Raw genomic sequence first — 19,181 nt, 5'->3', positions numbered from 1 at the left:
TATGGTAAAGAATATGTTTGGCCATTTAAAATAGCTTTACTGTAAGGTAAATGTCTATTGCAGCATGGGAACAGGGCACTTATTTGTTATCTTATTAACCACAATTTACTGCTATTAAATTATAAACAACATCTCTTCTACACTGTTAAAAAACTTGTCAGAGATTAGATATTATATGTATTCTAAAACTCTTGGTAAGCCAGATGAAAAGAACAACAATTTGCAAGATTTAGGACACACAATATTTTTGAAAATTCATTCCTATATTGTTCTGACTTTCCATTGTCGCCACTCTCCACTTTGGGAGTGTATCACAAACATTTTATTATTAGCTGAAATTCATACCTAAATATGGGAAACCAGGTTCAGTGACAATATGGTTAACAAACTTGTAGTGGTTCTGTGCCTTGCCCTGTGTACCCTCTTAAATGTCACTCCTTGGCATCTTTTTGTGGGACACACTGACATTAAGCAGGCTGCTCTCTCAATGCATTCATGATCAAATACACATTTGGCCTAGGGTCTGTCAAAATAAACTAGAATGAAAGCAAATCAGCACTGTATTTTAAATAGCATTAATGCCTCTCCAGTCAGTAAGAAAGAAAAAAATTGAGTATGTCCTGCAAGTTTTTCCAGTCTAATACCCTACTAACAAATGGAGTACGAATGGAAAAGGGTAAAGCAGTGATGGAAGAAATTGTGTGTTCATTTTGATTGACTGAGACAAGTACATTTTAAGTCTTATACCATAACTGTAGTGAAGTGAAAAAGAAAAGCAACATTTCTGTTGGGCTGCAAACATTTTCACTTGAGAAATCTCTGGAGGCCCAGAAAGAAGCTTCTTCATGCAATTAGCCATAAATTGCATGACTAACAAAATCTAGCAGGTGGGTAGCATATAGAGATTTTTAACACTTCCCTTCTATCTTTCCAGCTTCCCACAAGAATACCTCTGCTTTAATGCAAACCAGCAGTATTGCCAATTGCTGATTTGTCCCCATCCTTGCCACTGTTGGGTAGACTTTTTGATAAGCATAAAGAAAGGCAATCTATTAAACTACAGCTTCTCCAATACATTCAGTTTCGCTTTTCTCTTATTTATAAAAAAACCCTGAGACATTTGTACAGGCCGATGATCCTCCTAGCAATGCAAGATTAGCAGCATATGAAGAGCTGTGACAAATATGTACCACTGGCGGACTTGCCTCAGCTAAACCAAAATCCTCAGGATTCCTGCTTATTTTCACCACTATTCATCACTCAAATTCTATCCCAGAATAAAAGCTGAAAAATGTACAGTAGTCTAGAAATGAGTTCTAGGTAAAGAAATAAAATGAGTGTGAAGCCATTCAAAATGAACAGAAATAAGAGTCCCCTGGATGTGCCAACAGGCTGGAGCACAGGTGACTACGGGGGAAATGAAAGACAGCTTTTCTAAAATCACATTGCTCACAGTTTGAATTCTCCTGTTCACTAGAAAACCAGAAACCATGGGCAGAGAACAAAGAACAAATTAGTAAGCAAAAAACCCCAACCAAACAATCAAGAGGAAAAAAAAGGAAAAAAAAAAAAGGAACTGTTCACACAAAGTCTAATATACCTAGTCAGAAGGGTTTCCAACTTAGGAATGCAGATGAAGTTGTACTATAAAGTAGCCTCTTGGCCTGAGTATCAGTTTCATTATTACAGGGTTTTTCAGTTGTTTTGAGGCTACATATGAGTCTTTTTTCCTCCCACACCTTATGAATCAAACATACCTTGCTGCGCACATATATGTAAATATTATTAGTCAGTAGCTGATTTTGGCTAACATCTCTGGTGTTAGTTAGTTAAGCTGTATTATGTATTACAAATATAATATTTAGGGGGCAAAAAAGGCTCCATGATACAAATATTATTAATTCTAATGATCTTTTATCTCCATAGCTAAGATTTCCCTCTAGTGTGGAAACATCATCAGAAACACAGGCTTGGTTTAATTTGCTCCACACTCAAAGGCAAAGGGATATGCCAAGGTTATGGAGAGTGTGCACAGTGCTCTGGCAATGTTCATCTAGTTAATGATGTCTTCAGTGGCAGCATAACACCTGTTTTGTAACTTGTGGTGGCTGCAATTAATGTTTAAAGATATTAACTGGTTTCCTCAAAAAAAGCATTCTCTTTCCTGAGCCCAGCAGAGAACATAGGCTGCAGCCAAAGAAAAAAAGAAAACCTTTTAGTGTACAAAATCCAGGAAATACATATAATGTGATCCTAATTCATGAAGAAGAATAAAGGCTGTAACATAGGCAAATGAAGTTAGGCTGCTGTTAAAACAATACTAGTGAGATCAAAGTCCACCTGTCTATAACATGCAGATGCGCTAATGAGTGAAATTTTTTATCACAAGAAGCCATTTGTCGTAGCCTTCATTGACTAAGAATGTAAAAACAAATATCATTAACAATAAAGAGAAAATAAATGTTTTGATAAATTAAAACAAACATTCTTTGAAGTCCTTAATCTGCTCTTCATTAATACTACACGGGCTACATGCAGCCAGGTCTGCATTCATCGGTATGGTTTGCACGCTGGAATAAAAGTAGATCAGTGCAGTGCTGAACTAGGTGCATAGTGTTTATTGTTAACTGGAGTGAAGAAAGCTTTAAAATACCTTAGAGGACACAACACTGAATAGAGAAAAAAGATTCTGATGTGTCAGGTTACAAATTTTTTAAAAAGTACCATCTTGTGTTTTAAACCTCTCATGTAACAATGTTAGATATTCACTAACCAAAGGCTATGCTTCTCATTATATACTTACAGCTGCCAAATTTCAGTGGGCATGAGTGAGCATCCATAGGGAAGTCCTCCAAGTGCATTGGACATTCAGCTTGGACTGTAAGCCTAAAAGGCAAAAGACCGCTATGCATTTAAGTCAGTTAGCAGGAGAAGAAAATCAATTCCACAGAAATGAACAGAGTTCATGCTGATTTAGGAGATGAAACTGAAATGTTATATTAAACTAATTAAAATTTAAATCAGCTCTTGCTTCTTCCCTTTTATGTGTTCCTTTGGAAGGCATTGACTTATCACATCAAAAACCTGAAAGAACTGACCTCAAAACTATGAGGAAAGGCCATTTAAATGAAAATATAAATTATGTAACTGCAGGTTGTTAAGAACAGTCATTTTCTTCTCATAATGTTCTGAGGTACATGTGTGATTATATGGCTCTCAAAGGCTCATTACAAAAGCACATAAACTACAGTTAAACTGCCAAAGGACTGTGCTCCATAGTTTTCTGAATTTCTTTTTTTTTTACAGTTTGAATGGAAGATGTAGAAAAAAAAAACCTATCTGTATTCTTTCAAAAGATTGCTGCTACTCATTCTCCATGTCACTTGTGATTATTATTTTTATTTATGTATAAGCATGACAGTATGTTAACAATGCATTCACTTTTGCTCATTTTGTGAAAAAATCCTAGAAATATCCCAGTATCCAATATGGGGATTAATATGTTAAAAAATAATTTAAAACAGTTTGAAAAAAGTTTTTGACAGACTTTTCTTTCCCATTATTTTCAATTTAAAAAAAAAAAAAAAAAAAAAAAAAGGCTCTGTTTCTCCTTCCTATCCTGTAAGTCTCCTCTGGGTAAAGATTTTTTTTCTGCATGTCTTCATTCCTCTTCATCCAGCCTCAAGCATCAGCTACATCCTCCTGTACTCCTAGTGGTTCATAGTCATTGTATTCCCCACTATGTTCTCCCACACTTCCACCCAAAAATATTCCATATTTCTATTCCCCCACTTCCCAGGAAAGTTTTTCTGAAGTCAAGGGGCAGAGAGAGAGAAGAATCAGCAAACAGCTGAAGGCAAAGAACTGCATGAGCCTCTGATATAAATCACACTATCATTTTAAATAGACACAGATAAAAATGGCTGTTTAAAATCTAGACAATGAAAACAGTTTATGCATTAATCTCATACCCTCAGAAGCAACATACTTACAAGTCATGAAAATGCTTAGTTAATTCTAGCTGACATGACTCATCGTATGTTTTAAAAAAAAAATTCCTCATAATGGTTTCAAACAGTATTTCTTATTATTTATAGCATATGATTATAATACCTTCTGGAGGGAGAGAATTTCAGTCAATTTATACAGGTACAAGTTCAAATATTGATTTGAGCTCAAGCAAAAATACTATAAATGGGGGTCTCAATTTATTTCCAGCAAACTTTTGTGAACCCTTCCAACTATCACATCATTCAACATCATTAGCAGTGTACCCACCAACACTCAATACCACAAGGGTTTGAGTGTTGTACAGTAAATCAGGCTTAAGGGATGCTGGTATGGCTGCATGAAAAAAAATTGCACAGTACATGTTTGCTTTACAGCTCACATTTTATATCTTACTTAGGCTGGGGAGTCTACATTCACATTGTATTCATTTTAAGTCTATATTCACAACAAATTTAATGTATTAAATATTCTCAAAGAAAGATACTAAGTCAGGGGTTTCTGGAAATTTGGATAAAAAATTTCCAAAAAACTCATATAGGTAGCATTATTGCAGAAAGAGTAATCAAAGAAGAAATCAGTCTTACAAAAATGCTGCTTATGCTTATGCATACATGATATTTGTAATTTTTCATAAATTATTTTCTAAGCAAATTTAATACATTTTACCAGCTAAATGTTTATCTTAGCTGCTAATCATGCACAGGATGCAAAAATTAAAACTCTAAGTAAAATATTGTAACTAGATATAAAGAAACAATTATTACAGAGTAAGACATATTTTCCCTGTAGTTCTTGCTGGAAAGAATTTGAGACCTTATTAACCCTTTCTTCTTCCTCTTTATTTTTTATTGCCACTGATCTTAATAATAAATTTGCTTAAGGGCTCACATGGTCAGTACAATGGGTGCAGTAACAAGCAAAAGTCATACACTATTTTAACCTTTCTAAGATGGAGTTGGTCAACTTTGAGTATTCTTAACAATTCTTACAGAGCGATTCCCATCTGAAGGTCTCAAAGCACTTTATGCAGGTAGTCAGTATCTTTTAATACGTTATAGAGGTATGAGAACTGAAGAACATGTAGGAAAACTAATCTAACTCATAATCAGCCAACAGACTTGTAACAGAAGTTGGAAACAAAACATACATTTTCCTAGCTTTCTTTCTGCTGGGACAGAATGAAACAAAGGAGAGTCCTCCTGGAACCTTATTTAATTGTTATCTGGAAAAATCACATTGAGAAATAGCTTGAGTAGACAACAGATGAAAAGACTTACCTCATGGTGTACAAGAGAGTCCCATCATCTTGGATTCGTAGAAGCTTGTTTGGCATTGTCATGTTATGAGCCACTGACTTCTTCCCATTGTGAAAAAATGTATCTGGGGTCCAGATTTTGCTGGCCATTAAGTTGTTCAATCGAAGAATGTTCATTGGGCCCTTAAACTTTAATCTCTCATCCTTCCATCTCTGACGGAAGAAAACATCTATTGTGTATTCCTGTAATGGAATAAAGAAATGCTTTTTTTTGACACAATGAAACATTAATCTGCTTTTTGAGGTCCAAAACAGAAAAGATCTGGCTGCAAAAATTACCTTGCTAAAATTGTCAAGGGAGAACAACCATCAGACAAAATTGTATAATACTGAGAAAAATAAACAGGAAGTCAATTTATTAAGAGTATGACATTCTCCTTCGTGATTGCTAGCTGTTGTTTGTCTATCAAACCCTTCCAAAATTTAGATTTCTGTACCTGATACACATAGTATGTGTGACAAGGATAATTTCAATAAACACAGCTATTTTACATTAAGAAGTAAGAAAAAAAATACACAGAAGGATATTAAATAGTTCCTGCAGCAGATGCACCTGAAGGAGAATAACCCAGCATTTCAAGAGCACAGAGAATGGCTGAGACTGGAAGGAAGGAAACAAGGCTACCCATATCTACTACCATATAATATATCCAGGCAGACTGATATAAGGAAGATTTTTACAAAGGGGAAAGTAAGGCTCTGTAGTGGTATGGATTTTATTAACGAAAGTACATAGCTAGGGAACAATAGCTGATGATTAACAGGTGACACACACTGTCTGCTGAACTTTACTCTGATGCCTAATCTTGGGAAGGAAGTATAGAATGCCAGCGAAAACAGTGATGACCTAGTCCAGAAGCCTGTGTCACCCAGCACTGGGTATCCCAGCTGCTAGGTTTTGTTGCTGTTCTATACAAACAAACAAAAAAGATACTGATTAAACATTGACAATGTAAATTCATCAACTAACTTCAAATTGGATCTGTAAATGGATTTAGTGGTTTGCTACTGTCAGCACAGCATATAAATCGGAAATGGAAGAGCTTAAAAAGTTTGTTGGAAGCAGACTGTATTCTGTGTATTGGCAAATGCTACTTTAGTGCAATTTCAGTTTTGTTGGACAGGTGCAAAATGGACCTGTGATTTCAAAATATTTGTACCTTACAACAGTCTGTACGATTGCAATTACTCTGCAAATGCTACAGTTTACATAAACCATTTTCAAGTACATTATCTTTGAATGGACAAGTCCTGATAAAATTCATCCAATATAAAATATTCAAGTAATTTCAATATAAAAGTGATTTCAAGGAACTTATCAGCCCCCATCACTTTCTGCTGGCTCCCTTGTGTGCTGATTAATAAGGCCTAAGTTTTTTCTCAGTCAATCATACAGTGGTACAAAAGGAGTGCTGAGTAGACAGTGAGAAGTGTCAGCCCTTTTCAGCTCCTTTGGTCTGTGAGCCAAGGAGCTTTGAGGACCTTTTCCAAGTCAGGGCCAGAGGCTAAGACAAGCATGTGGAATAAAGGAAAGAGAATTCTGTTACCGGAAGGAGGATGGCAGGGGCAGGAGAGAAAGCAGTTGTCATTAGGAACTGCGACAGGTGCTTGGGGAGATCTTTTTGGAATGATGTAATGGGACACTTATAAACTAACCTGACAAAAACCACAAGTGCAATTTTTAGCTATATCAAGAGGTCTTACATTACTAAAATACAATTTTGACATTTTTCTAATTAAAATTATAGTTACTCAAACAAATATTAAATAAAACTAACACTACAGTACACTGAAAATTAATTTGCTTGGGTTTCTTTAATGCCAGTTGCTATTATCTCTAATAATATTTCAGTAAATGTATCTGTGAAATACAAAATTATGCACTTCTAAAATATGTATTTCTGTGACATTATACCTGATCTTTTACTGTGTCTCATCACTGCCAGAGACACTGCCTCATGACAAGTAATTTGTCCATTGCTCTAGGATAGATCACATTCAATTGTCCTATTTTATTTGCTGATTTATATGTTGTTTTATTTGCTAAATATCATGTGACTTAAAATCCCATTTACAAATTCCAAGTTATCTATCAGTTCAGTTGTAGACCAGGGAAAGTCACAAAACACATACAATCATGGAGGATCAGGAGCAGCAGGAACAGTGTGCTTGAACCAGGGGGAATATATGAAATCTAGCTAGAAATACCACATAGTCCAAGGAAAACAATTGCCCTAAAAGCCTTCTTGCGGTTTCTGTCTGAGGGGCTTTGCCAATAAACCATTGCTATGTATAAGATTGATGTTTGAGGTATAAAGAAGTGGAAAGAAGGGCCTGAGGGAGTAAGACTTTGAAATCCCACTGAAATTCAACAGAAGTGAGTGATAAGTCCTACAGGTTCATTTGACAAATATCCCTGCACATAAATGATTAGAATATAAATCTTAAATTTTTGTAATGTTTCCATCAATAAAGAATTTCAAAGGTCCCGCTTCTTCACTGTCTTCCAAAATATATATAAAGAATTACAAGAGATATAGAAAAAAAGCAGATGTGAAATGCTACTAAATCAAAACAGCAACATTTAAAAAAAACACATCTGATGCATGGCAACTGCCTAGGAAGTGGAATAAGCAGGAGAGAATCTGAGCTGTAGCCTTGAAAGATCCCACTGATAAATCTCTGACTGATCCACAGGTAATTCTAATCTCTCCATCCAATCCATGCTGGAAATCTTTATTTGCAGAACATCCCATTTAGAAGATGGAATAAACCAAGGTTTGGTGTGAATGATCATGAACACCTTCTCCTTCCATTTACCACAATAGCAATAAAATCTCACATAGTTCTTAAATATCTTTCTATAGACCTCAGTGCATTTTTCGAAGGAAGTATTGGGATCTCAATTTTGTATGAAGGGAAACCAAGGCACAGAGATGAAATTCACTTGTCCCAGTCCATTTACAGAGTGATTGTGAAAAGCAAAATGCAATCCATGCCTTTTGCATCCCAGTGCTATGTTCACCAATCCCATGTTCCTTCCTAAGTCAAATCTATTCTACTTATGATCATGAATATCCCTATGATGATTAGCATACAAAACAAATGAAAAAACAGGAAACTATTAAAGTATTTTGAATACAATCAATGTGATAAAAAGTCAGCATTTATCAAAAGAAGCTACATAAAGATTTTGTGACTATTTCCTATTCTGTATATGTACCACTTTGTGGTAAATGCTGTGTAATATTTACTTTCCAAGCAAGACCAACATTCTGTTAGAAACACAAATCTGGACTCCAGAAAAAAATACTGAAATTAATACCAGATACTCATTTCATACAATCTGCAGATATTCTCCTATATGAAAAAAAAACCTGTGCTGTCTCTGGACATTACCAAACCACCCTCCAGTATACAGTGCAGTATCTCCACAAAATCACAAGAGCATACTTCCAGGACAACAAAGGACTCCTGTGATCATTTCTAGACAAGCAAATGCTTCCTACTGATTTGTGTCTGAAATGGTGCTTTCACAGCTGGACTCTAGCACAGTACAATTAAACATAATCTTTCAAATATGTAATACACCAGCTTACATGAAATTTCAGATACAGATGATGAGATTCCTACTACAGTGTTAAGAAGCACTTGAGCCTTTGCCAGTTGCATGGTCAGAAGAATAAAATGATGAAGGAATTTCATTCTTCTTTTAATATGCAGTTGTTGTGCATAACAGTATGCACAGTAAAAAAAGACATTAATACCTCTGGGAGAAGCTTTAACTGACCTGAGTATGAGCAATCCCTCCCCACTACCTGGCAGTCTTCTCTTTTGCTAAGGCCAGATTTGTATGGGAAAAGTTCAAACAACAAAAAATGTACCCTCATCCTCTCAGCTAATGGTTGGCAGATTTTGGCAGTCTTTGCATCTGGAGTAAAGATGGAAGTGTTCCAAACATCTCAAAAGTTGTGAGTGTCCATTAGCAAACAGTATTGTCGTGGAGCAGACTGAACATTTTATTAATCGCCCTCTGGAACACAGCATTTTGTTTAGTGAATAGTTCAGGCCAGAATGCCTCATTCCCTACTTGTAAAGATTTTTCTCAGTCAATTCTCTAAAGAAAGTTTGTTTTTTTCTTGACCACTGTTAAAGCCATTGACAGACACACACCATGAAAGCAAATTTTAAATACTGTAAAATATAAAACTTTAAAAAGGCAAATACAAAAAATTAAAAATAAGGAAAGGGAAAATGGCACACATATCTTTTAATTGATTCCTTAAAGACAGTCAGAAATACTGTGCTTGATACATTGATGAGATAAACACATAAGATTCATGGACCTAAATCTCACCTAGCTAATATAGAGGCTTCATATTAATATTTATTTTTATATTAGTATAATTTCTTAATTTTACTTCTTAAAAAGCACATTCTTGGTGTCATATCTACTTCAAGGCAATGTGTAATTTTTCTTTCAGTTTAGCTTAAAAACATTAACAATACTAGTATGCATCTAGTACTGTTGAATACTAACATGGTTGGTACGCAACTAAGTATCAAAACCACTTCCAAGAAAACCAAGAAGGACTTTTAGACAAGAGACTCAAAAGAAGGCAATTATTCAAACCAAAATAATCTGCCCAGTATATGCATTCTTGCTATAATCTGATATTTGTGGGTTTGATGAGTGCAAATTTGTGATCGAACTTCTGCAAATTAATTTACCAAACTTCCTCACTAAGCATTTGGGTCTAGCTTTTGAGTGAATGCTGTAATTAGCTTTGCAGTGGGAGAATCAAATCATTAGTTTGTTGTCTTGGTCACTTCATTCTCTGTGGGATAGATTTATGCATGGTGCAAATGGCATGCACAAGGGTTAACACACTACAGTAGTCTGCAAAACCCCATGGTTCTTGAAGTACACCATTGTATGGCTTGACTTTATCTAGGCCTGTCTACCAGATTGGACAAACAATGTTTCTACCATCTTGATCTCACTTTCTATTTATCTCTTCTCTAAAAAAAAAAAAAAAAAAAAAATTGTCTAACAACATCAGGACTGAAAGAGTTCAGGATGCAATTCTCCTCTCCCCAAAAACCCCTCAATGCTCCAATCACAAGCACTGACTACTCAGGCTCTGTAAAAGTACTTCACTAGCTGTGTATCTAACATCAAATCTCACTGCACAGATGTATAAACTGAGTCCATTTGTTCTTTTCCAAAACTTACTTTCTGATGTGTACAAAACACAGAACATAGAATGAAATAGCAGACAGCCAGAAATTCCTTTCAGGTCTTTGGGAGGTACGGATCTTATACACTGGTGAATAGAATTCTTCAAAATATTCTGAATAAACTCCCTTTTGAAGGAGGGTTGTGGTTTGAAACCGCACTGTTGGCTATTTTTTATCAAAACCCTTAACAGCCCTGTTAAACACTATCCCATCACTGCATTTCAAAGGAACATGTATTCATTTTTAAATACGTAAGAAATGTCTACCAGATATATACAACCTTTAATACTATAAAGAATATGTGGTACAGTTCTAGGGAATTGTAGCATGATTTTCCTCTATTTGAAGAACTCATTTCAAGCCTTTTATTTCTGCTTCATCTGCCAACTTCAGTCATTTTTGTCTAAGCATTTAATCTAAACATGAAGTATTTGGAAAAGATCTGAAAAAATGTGTTTAACCAGTTTGAATGATAGTGTCTAGGGAAGAGAATGTCTTCCTATTCATATCCATTTATGAAAAGGACCTTCTCTGAATGATTTTCTCTCTCTTTCTTTCCATAGACCTGATGTAGAATGAACTCTGAGTCTAAAATAAGCACTGAGGAGGGATAAGAGAGCAATGTGAAAGATACGAATAGGGATTACTTAGAAAGGAGACTACAGGATATTATTTACACTGCTGTCACTGAAAATACAAATACTTCTCATTACCCTTTTTTATTCAGACATGGAGAAAGAGCAACCCTGAAACACAATGGATGCCTGGTGCCAGGGATAGGAATCCAAACAAGAGGTACGCTGAGAGCTAATGTCAGTGAAGGGCTTGGACACAGCCTCTGACAAATCGATCTCCAATACTGATCCACTTGGCAGGATGCTGCACAAGGGAACAAGCCCTCCCAACAGAATAAAAGGACAGAAATTCTGCAAGAGATCATTTGAGATATCCTCCTCAAAATTTCAGTCTATGGATTTAACTTGCAAAGGCAATGACCTGAGCCTATAATAAAAGGGAACAGAGCAACAAATTTATTGATTTTTCAGAAACATATCAATGATAAAAAGACAACCTAGATGCCCCCCAACACCCAAGAAAGCCAAGTGTATTTATCATTTCTGTTTGCCTTTTATTCTTTAGACTTCCGTTACTGAGTTAACATAAAAGCTACAGTAAAATAATTGCAGTTCTTTTTTTAATCTTTGTGAAAAAAATCATCTTGGTGCATTCCCTTATTCTGTCCTGACTTACATATCATACAACCCCTGTAAAGCTTCTCTCCAGTTAAGGAACCATAGCTAATAATTAGACTTTGAAACAGCTAAAAAATAAGTTTTATAGAAAAAAAAAAATCTGAAATACAAAATGGAATGAGGAAATCTGAAAAATTGACAGAAAAAAAGAAATGCTATTCCCAGTTCAGCCACTCTCTCTAAAGAACAATCCTCAGTTGTAGTGAGAGATGCTAATAATCCTTTTGGTCATTTCTGGATTTGACCTTCAGCCTTCATTGAAAATTTCTGTTCTGTCTATATTTGAAAAATCAGAAATGCTTATTGAAAGTTTAATTGAAAACTGACAAGATGGAAGTGTGTGTAGTGATGAACTAGCTGGGTACGACCATCTCTACAGAGAAATGTTCATGTTTCTTGACTCTAGAGTGAAAAAACAGAGGTCTATCATCAAGAAACTGGGAAAAATTCTTGTGTACAAACAAATAAGGAAAAATAAAGATGTAACGACAGTAAACAAAACTCCCTGAAGACAATGAAAAGCTAAGGTTGAAAGTTGAAACACAAAACTTTCAGAAAGCTCGTTAGTTTTAATATTCAAGCAAAACTGATTCCAGTCCTGCCACCTACTAACCGTGTGTTGTAGGAAAGCAGGAAAGACTGTTTCCAGTGACAATGAGAAAGACTGCTCTGAGGCAACATTTGGCAAAATCTTGGAAAAGCTTTCTTCATACCAGACACCATATAAAGGTTCTCAGTGCCTATATGTTCTGTCTTACATACAATAAATATTGCTTGAGGAGTAAATATGTTTCTCATTTATTATTTATATTTTTTTTCCTATCAAGAACATCAGGACTTATGACTATGTCAGAAATTTTAGAAGCCAAAGTGTCAGGAGAGCCTGGAAAGAAAGAAAGTCTTATTTAGTAAAAGAGGAGGAGAAAAACCTGTAAAAGTACCTTGCTTGCAGTGCTAAAATCAGAGTTAGCAGCATATATATTTATAAAGATACATCAATCTACTAGATTTCAAATGATTAATTTTGAAAAAACAGAGAAATAATCAGTTTTAATGTTTAAATTAAATTATTTCCATTTTGTTATCCTACAAATCATAATCCAACAAAAATTATCCTTCACCTCAGAATTTTTAAATATTAATTATTTTAATTTAATTGCAAATGTTTTAATTAGCCTCTTTAATCATTATTTAGCCTTATAACTCTCTAGAAAATTCACATATGCTTTGTTTTTCAATTTTCTGTTCAATTTTTGGTTTGTTTGTTTTTATAAACAATGTAGCTTTTCTTCTCTCAGGCTAATGTCAAAATAAATTTGTATCACTGATCTGGTTGGAAGCCTATAAGGCATAGCATCATAATAGTGAACTTAAACATTTCAAAGAAATAACAGCTCAAAAAGACAGTACAGTGAAAGTAAAATCTGTTTAATCCCATGTTTTGGTTTGCCTTCCTTGATTCTCATTAGTTTGCAAAATGAAGTTGAAAATGCCTGTTGTATATTGGCATTTCCTTTGACATTAAATACTGTGGTTGACATACAATAGCTTTTTTATGACACAGCCAATACAGATACACCAATATTTTAGTCACAGCAGTTCACTTGAAGTGCAGTTTGCAATGGAGTTCTGGCCAAGAGTCAACAGATTCGGTAGCTGACTATTTTGGGCAGAACAGAGAGCAGCATCTTTTTAACTTAGTCAAAATGTTAATCCACAACAAGGATCAAGGATTTCTCCATATGTGTTAAGGACTCTTAACACACATGGAGAAAAATCTCAGCCTCAGTTTTTACCTCCTAAATTTATCAATGGCAACTTCAGCTAGCCTAAAATCAGTCAAAGATCAAATTCCCCTGGACTTAATTATTTTTTGGCAAAATTGTGATACTGGAAAAATACAGGGAAGATGAATAAAAACCTACATTCGAGCAATCGTACTGAGTCACAGATTGCACACGATACTATATTATCATTAATGGGAACTACTAAGTGCGGAAAACAGAAACCTCACAAATCGCTATCAATTCAACAACAAAGGTTAGAATGACATTTTATCAACTTTGTGAATCAACACTGCTATGTGACAACTGTGTCCTTAGCTCCGATCCACCCATCATTTTCTGTGTGCCACCTCCCTCTTCCATATTATAAACACATATTAATCATCTCCAATGGCAGTGAGTCCCCTTCCTATTTTCAACAGGCTTTTCTCCTAAGCACTGATATTCTTCACAAGACGCTAACCAAGGGGGAAAATACCCAAACTGGCAAATAGATAAGGCAAAGGGGTGCAGTCATACACCTGCTGACTTTTGTGCCATGAAAAATTCCAGGGGAAGGAATCCTACCGGCAGCAATGACTATGAGAGTTTGGGGCAACAGCAGTGTCCAGTCTAAAAACCTGATGTGACTGAGGGCCTCACCACTCACACTGTGAAAGAAGAGGACTTCAAGGGCTGGCACGCAACCTTCCTGAAAAGATCTGAGATTCAGTCTGGGATTCTCTGGAGATTTAGGAGGACACGGGCAAGAGTCAAACTTATTCTTCCAATGAAACCTTTCAAGGAGGAAGCTTATAAAATGAGAATATTCCAGAGCTTCCAACATTTACAGAAGAAAATATCAGTAAACCCTCTGTATAGTAGTTTACATTATCAAGTCAGTAATGCGATACCTAAATGAAAGAGTACTCATTGTAAAAACTCTAATGTCACCTTCATGTTTGAGAGACTATGTGATAGTTTGGAAGCTATTATTTCAAAACTCACATGTTGAAATTTTCTAATTGACTGCTCATACATTTCAAAATGATTTTATAATTATCACTGAATAAGCTAAATTAACCCTGAAACTTGTAGTAGTAAGTATTAAACTGCTCTTACTTACCTATCTACTTACCTGCAAACAGACCTACCCATTACAGTAACAGCTGCCGTTCTGATGCACTGCACTCTGTTTCGATTAACACCTCTTCACAGAGCTGTTAGAGTTGTAGCATCAAACGACCTGACCCCTTACTGTGTGGTCACATCTGTGCAAATGGACACCCAGAGTTCTCCACACATTTACACACTGATGTCAAAAGTGTTTCAGGAGCTAGGGATTAGGCTCAGGCAGCTTTTCACTGAATTCCCGTTTAAGCACAGATGACTTGCACAGCCTTAGGTAAGTCTCCTTGTGCCTCAGTACCACATCTTTAAAATTGGTTTAATATTATCTCCCCATTTCACAGAAATACTGTAAGTGTAAACATTGTGAAGCCATGAGATACTAGACTAACAAGGTCAAGATGTTCATATCACCTTCGTATAGAGCTGTGGATACTTGTTCTTTAGTAATAAAATAAGAATCATTTCAGAAACTAACATCATTAGGAAAAACACCTCAAGAGAATCAGTAACATACACAGTGACAAAATGAAAATAAATATCTGTTTTTCCTATGAAACAACTTTTCATGTGAAGCCTCAGTAATGTATTCATCACAGTTGAAACAAAGCTTGAAAACTGAAACTATCACACATAAAAAACAAACACAAAAAAGCAGAATATATTCTCCAAAGCTATGACTACCTGTTAGTCAGCGAGCAAATAACTTTTAAAATGTACACCATACCATGAAATATTCAGTTTCATTGCAACCTAGCTTGTAACATCAAGATGCTTCCTGGTTTGTATGATGCATAACCTGAAAGTTTTCAGAGAATAAGTAAATATTGCTTGTTTTTAAAAATATTCATTTTCTTAATACCTATAGATATACATAGACAGTATTTTATGTGTTTCATATATAATCATGAATGTTCAAAACACTTCAAAAAACAATTTCATGCAGGAAATTTCTTGCAGGAATGGCAAGGGCAGCTAAAGTAACTTTCAGATTGTCCTTCCCTTCTTTCCTTTTAGAGATGTTATCTCCGTGAAGATTTTTCTCCCTGGTGCGACACTTTCTGCCTAATCTGTATACGATTTGCAGTGAACCTACAAAGGACCCCTTGCCTCAGAGTTTTTTCCATTGCTGTTTTCTTGAAAAACTGTAATCCAGAGCAACATTCTGACAGTTTCTTTCTTTTTAATGTCACTGATTTCCTTTAAATGGTTACTAAATAGTGCAAATTCCGAAGGAGAGATCTGTAGAACACAATGGTGCTGATGACCCAACTTCCAAGCTACATCTTTCAAGAAGTTTAGTTTAGACTGACTCCAGTTGGGTCCCTTAAACTGTTGCAAACATTAAGTGTGGTCCTACAATGCAACTTTCACTCTAGTTTCATCCAAGACGAATCCAGTGCATCCATCTCAAGACTGCTCCAGAATATAAACCAAAGTACAGTCAATGGGGATGATCAGAAGATTCACTGGTCCAAACTAAACAGCTAATACAAGTGTACTTATCATGTAAGGTCTATAAACCAATTTCCATCTTCAGAACTACTGTGATTTGGCACTTCCTGACTTCAGTGAAATTATTCCCAATTTGTCCACAATAAGTAAAAGCAGAACACAAGTTTAAAGGAAGTTAATATTATATGTCTTACACCATTTACCATATGTGCAAAAGATTCAGAAACTCACCATATCAGTATCTGAAACAGGTCCAAAACTGGTCACATAGATGTTAGTGAAGACTTCAGTAATACTATCTGATATAAAAAGAAAAAACAAGCAGACATTTTACATTTATAGTACTTCTTCAAATACTCTGTGCAATATTATGGGACATTTTGAACTACTTTCTGTCCTTATTTACTTCCCCTAACCAATATCCTGTTGTAAATACTGGGCGTCTCTACCCCACTTAACACAGAAGTTATCAGATGAGCTTGTCCTACTAAGTAGTTTGTTTCAGTTAAAGGACTATACAACCATATACAGCCACTACACACATATTTCCCATTTCTCCACCAGGAAAAATAACCACACTGTCTTGGATTTCACACGGTAGTACAGTTCTCATCATAAAATGCCTTTGTTGTAGAGGTGTTATCTCTGTTGTTGCAGATCATTCCTATTAAAGCCTTTCTAGTTCGAGGCTGTTTTCTTCATCCTGAAAATAGCTTTTTCAAAGCCAAAGGCAAGAAAAAACTCACAAAGCAATTACTGACTACACCAAATGCAACACTCGACATCATCCTACTTTTTAATTGGGTATGTTTTTAAGTGGCACATATTTTAACATAACAGTTCTTTCCCTTGATACACAATGCTCCTGATACATTGTTGTGGTACTGTAAATACTATAAGAAAATGTTCTTCCTAATCATTGTAGTCAGACAGCCATGAAATCAGAATATTAAATATTGTACTGCAGGGGAAAATAATTGCTGAGTTTTCTATCTTCAGTTTTCAATTAGGCTCAAAATAGAACGATATTCACTAAGAGGGATAGCACACACTTGCAGGAAATTTCTTATAGCAGTTGCCAACTACTGTCTGCATTCAAGACAGTCAACATGAGGAATTCTCTGCCTTAAAGCCAGTTGCTGGCTGGAAAAGAAATATTTTAATACAACTAGCTGCAATTTGACTCACCCCAGAATTCCCCATTCCTAAAAATAATACAGCTGCCTGTTATATGAGTGATCCTGCTGTTATATTATGATTTCCATATTTAATCATCATTTAATATGGATAGTTAATATTTTCTGTATTCTTAAAAGCTACCTTTTGACAAATATGCGGCATAGGCAGATTTTACTTTTAACTGTATTGAGGCCAACAGTATAATCACTGCCCTCTGTTGGGAGAAATCAGCAGTGCTCACCCATGACTGCAGATGCTCTACCAGCCACCAGGCAAAGGCACGACTGATCTGTAAGCAGCTGCATGGGGAGCAGTGTATTTTCAAACGGATGTAGCTGCACTCAAAGCAGATATGTGGTGATACAGTACTTTCAGAAAACTTCTGGAGCATGGGGGAGGCACATTCCTGCACTCTCATCTTTAAGGAAACTTGAATTTCCTTCTCCAGCCGAACGCTAGATGTGCTTATTAGAATACAGGACTTTGTAAAGCTTTTCCTACCCAAAAGAATTTTTTCTTTCCAGGATCATCTCTTCTTTTTAAGCAAATAAATAAAGGCTGACACTTATTATGTGTCACTCTGGAAGTTCAAAAGCACACTTCCCCTGCACATCCTGAGAGATGTTTATTTGTGTGATAAGAGACTTCTGTAATCCCATATGCAGCATCCATACACAAGCAGAGTTGATTTCTACTCCAAACATCTTACAAACTAATTTTAAGTCAGTGGACAACCAGAGGTGCTGAGTCTGTACTGTTCTTAGTATTCAACAAGGATAAAGTATGGGTCTGGCTGAAATATCATACAGAAACCACAGGTACAGTTCAGAAGACTAGCGACTGCGTGTTGCCTGTGGGAGACTCTCCAGAAAAAAAAGATTATACTCTCCAAATGGTTACTTGGCACAGGTTGAGATGAAATGGAAAAGTGACAAGAGAGCTGCTCTTCAGGGGGTAAAACAGTGCTGCAGGGACTAACTGGAATTTGGCCTGTACTGTGAAATTTGGCCTGTACTGTGAAATTTGGCCTGTACTATAATGGCAACACGAAATCTTAATTATAATTCCATGAAAACCACTGGTGTTACAAAAACGCGACTGACAATCAAGTATCCCGACGGCAGAGAACCAAGGCTAATTTCAATTATACTGGTATAATCTGAAGGAACTCTACTACAGGCAACAAAGTCACTTGGCAGATCTTAACCTGGACACTGCCACCCCCTAAAGGGCTGGAAGCATGATCCTCTTGTAACCTCCCCCTATGGTTATCAGTTGTTTGCATCTGACATATTATTTGATATATGAGGCTGCTTCTCCTCAGGTGAGAGCCACGCTATGGCAGAGAGTGAAAGGAGTAGGTAGAATGTCTTGAAACAGGGTATGAAAGGGACAGGGGAAGCTGAAAAGTTAAAAGAGATGAGAAGACTGAAGGAAAAGGAAGGATAAGAAAACAGAACAAAGGAAGACAGGAAAAAAAAGAAAGAGGAAAGTACACAAAAGAGGAACTGGCAGATTTTTATTTCTGCCTCCTATTTTCTTTCAAAATTCTGCGTATTTTGTAAGTTTCTATTCATACCCTACATACAAGAAAACTGGTCCTTAAAGACAAAAGAAGCTGAAATGTAATAAATCTTGAAGTATTCCTGTTACCATGTTAGTTTAGCAGCCTGAGCCTTGTGTCTGCTTCTTCTTTATTACTTTACATAGTGTTACAATAGAGATTCCTCTGAATTACATATTTGAACTCGGGATTTCAGAATCAGTGTCTACAAAAAGAAAAAATGAATCCTCCTTTTTTACAACAAATATTTTAGTTATTGCTTTGAAAGAAAA

The 19,181-nt window shown here is 35.8% G+C and overlaps 1 protein-coding gene across 1 annotated transcript in view; it reads right to left on the bottom strand.

Annotated features, from left to right (window-relative positions):
* The window catches only part of GABRA2 (gamma-aminobutyric acid type A receptor subunit alpha2), a gene marked incomplete at both ends in the record, with an annotated part of 56,779 nt that overhangs the window by 13,834 nt on the left and 23,764 nt on the right, over positions 1 to 19,181 (bottom strand). Inside the window, 3 exons of the mRNA XM_082315296.1 lie at positions 2,804 to 2,886; positions 5,289 to 5,509; positions 16,398 to 16,465. Coding sequence (XP_082171422.1) covers positions 2,804 to 2,886; positions 5,289 to 5,509; positions 16,398 to 16,465 — 372 coding nt within the window. The remainder of the gene's footprint in view (positions 1 to 2,803; positions 2,887 to 5,288; positions 5,510 to 16,397; positions 16,466 to 19,181) is intronic.

This window comes from Platalea leucorodia, assembly GCF_965183815.1.
Source record: "Platalea leucorodia genome assembly, chromosome: 6".
NCBI classification, from domain to species: domain Eukaryota; kingdom Metazoa; phylum Chordata; class Aves; order Pelecaniformes; family Threskiornithidae; genus Platalea; species Platalea leucorodia.
Note: the sequence above shows the minus strand (reverse complement) of the source record. Positions and strands in the feature narration are given on the sequence as shown.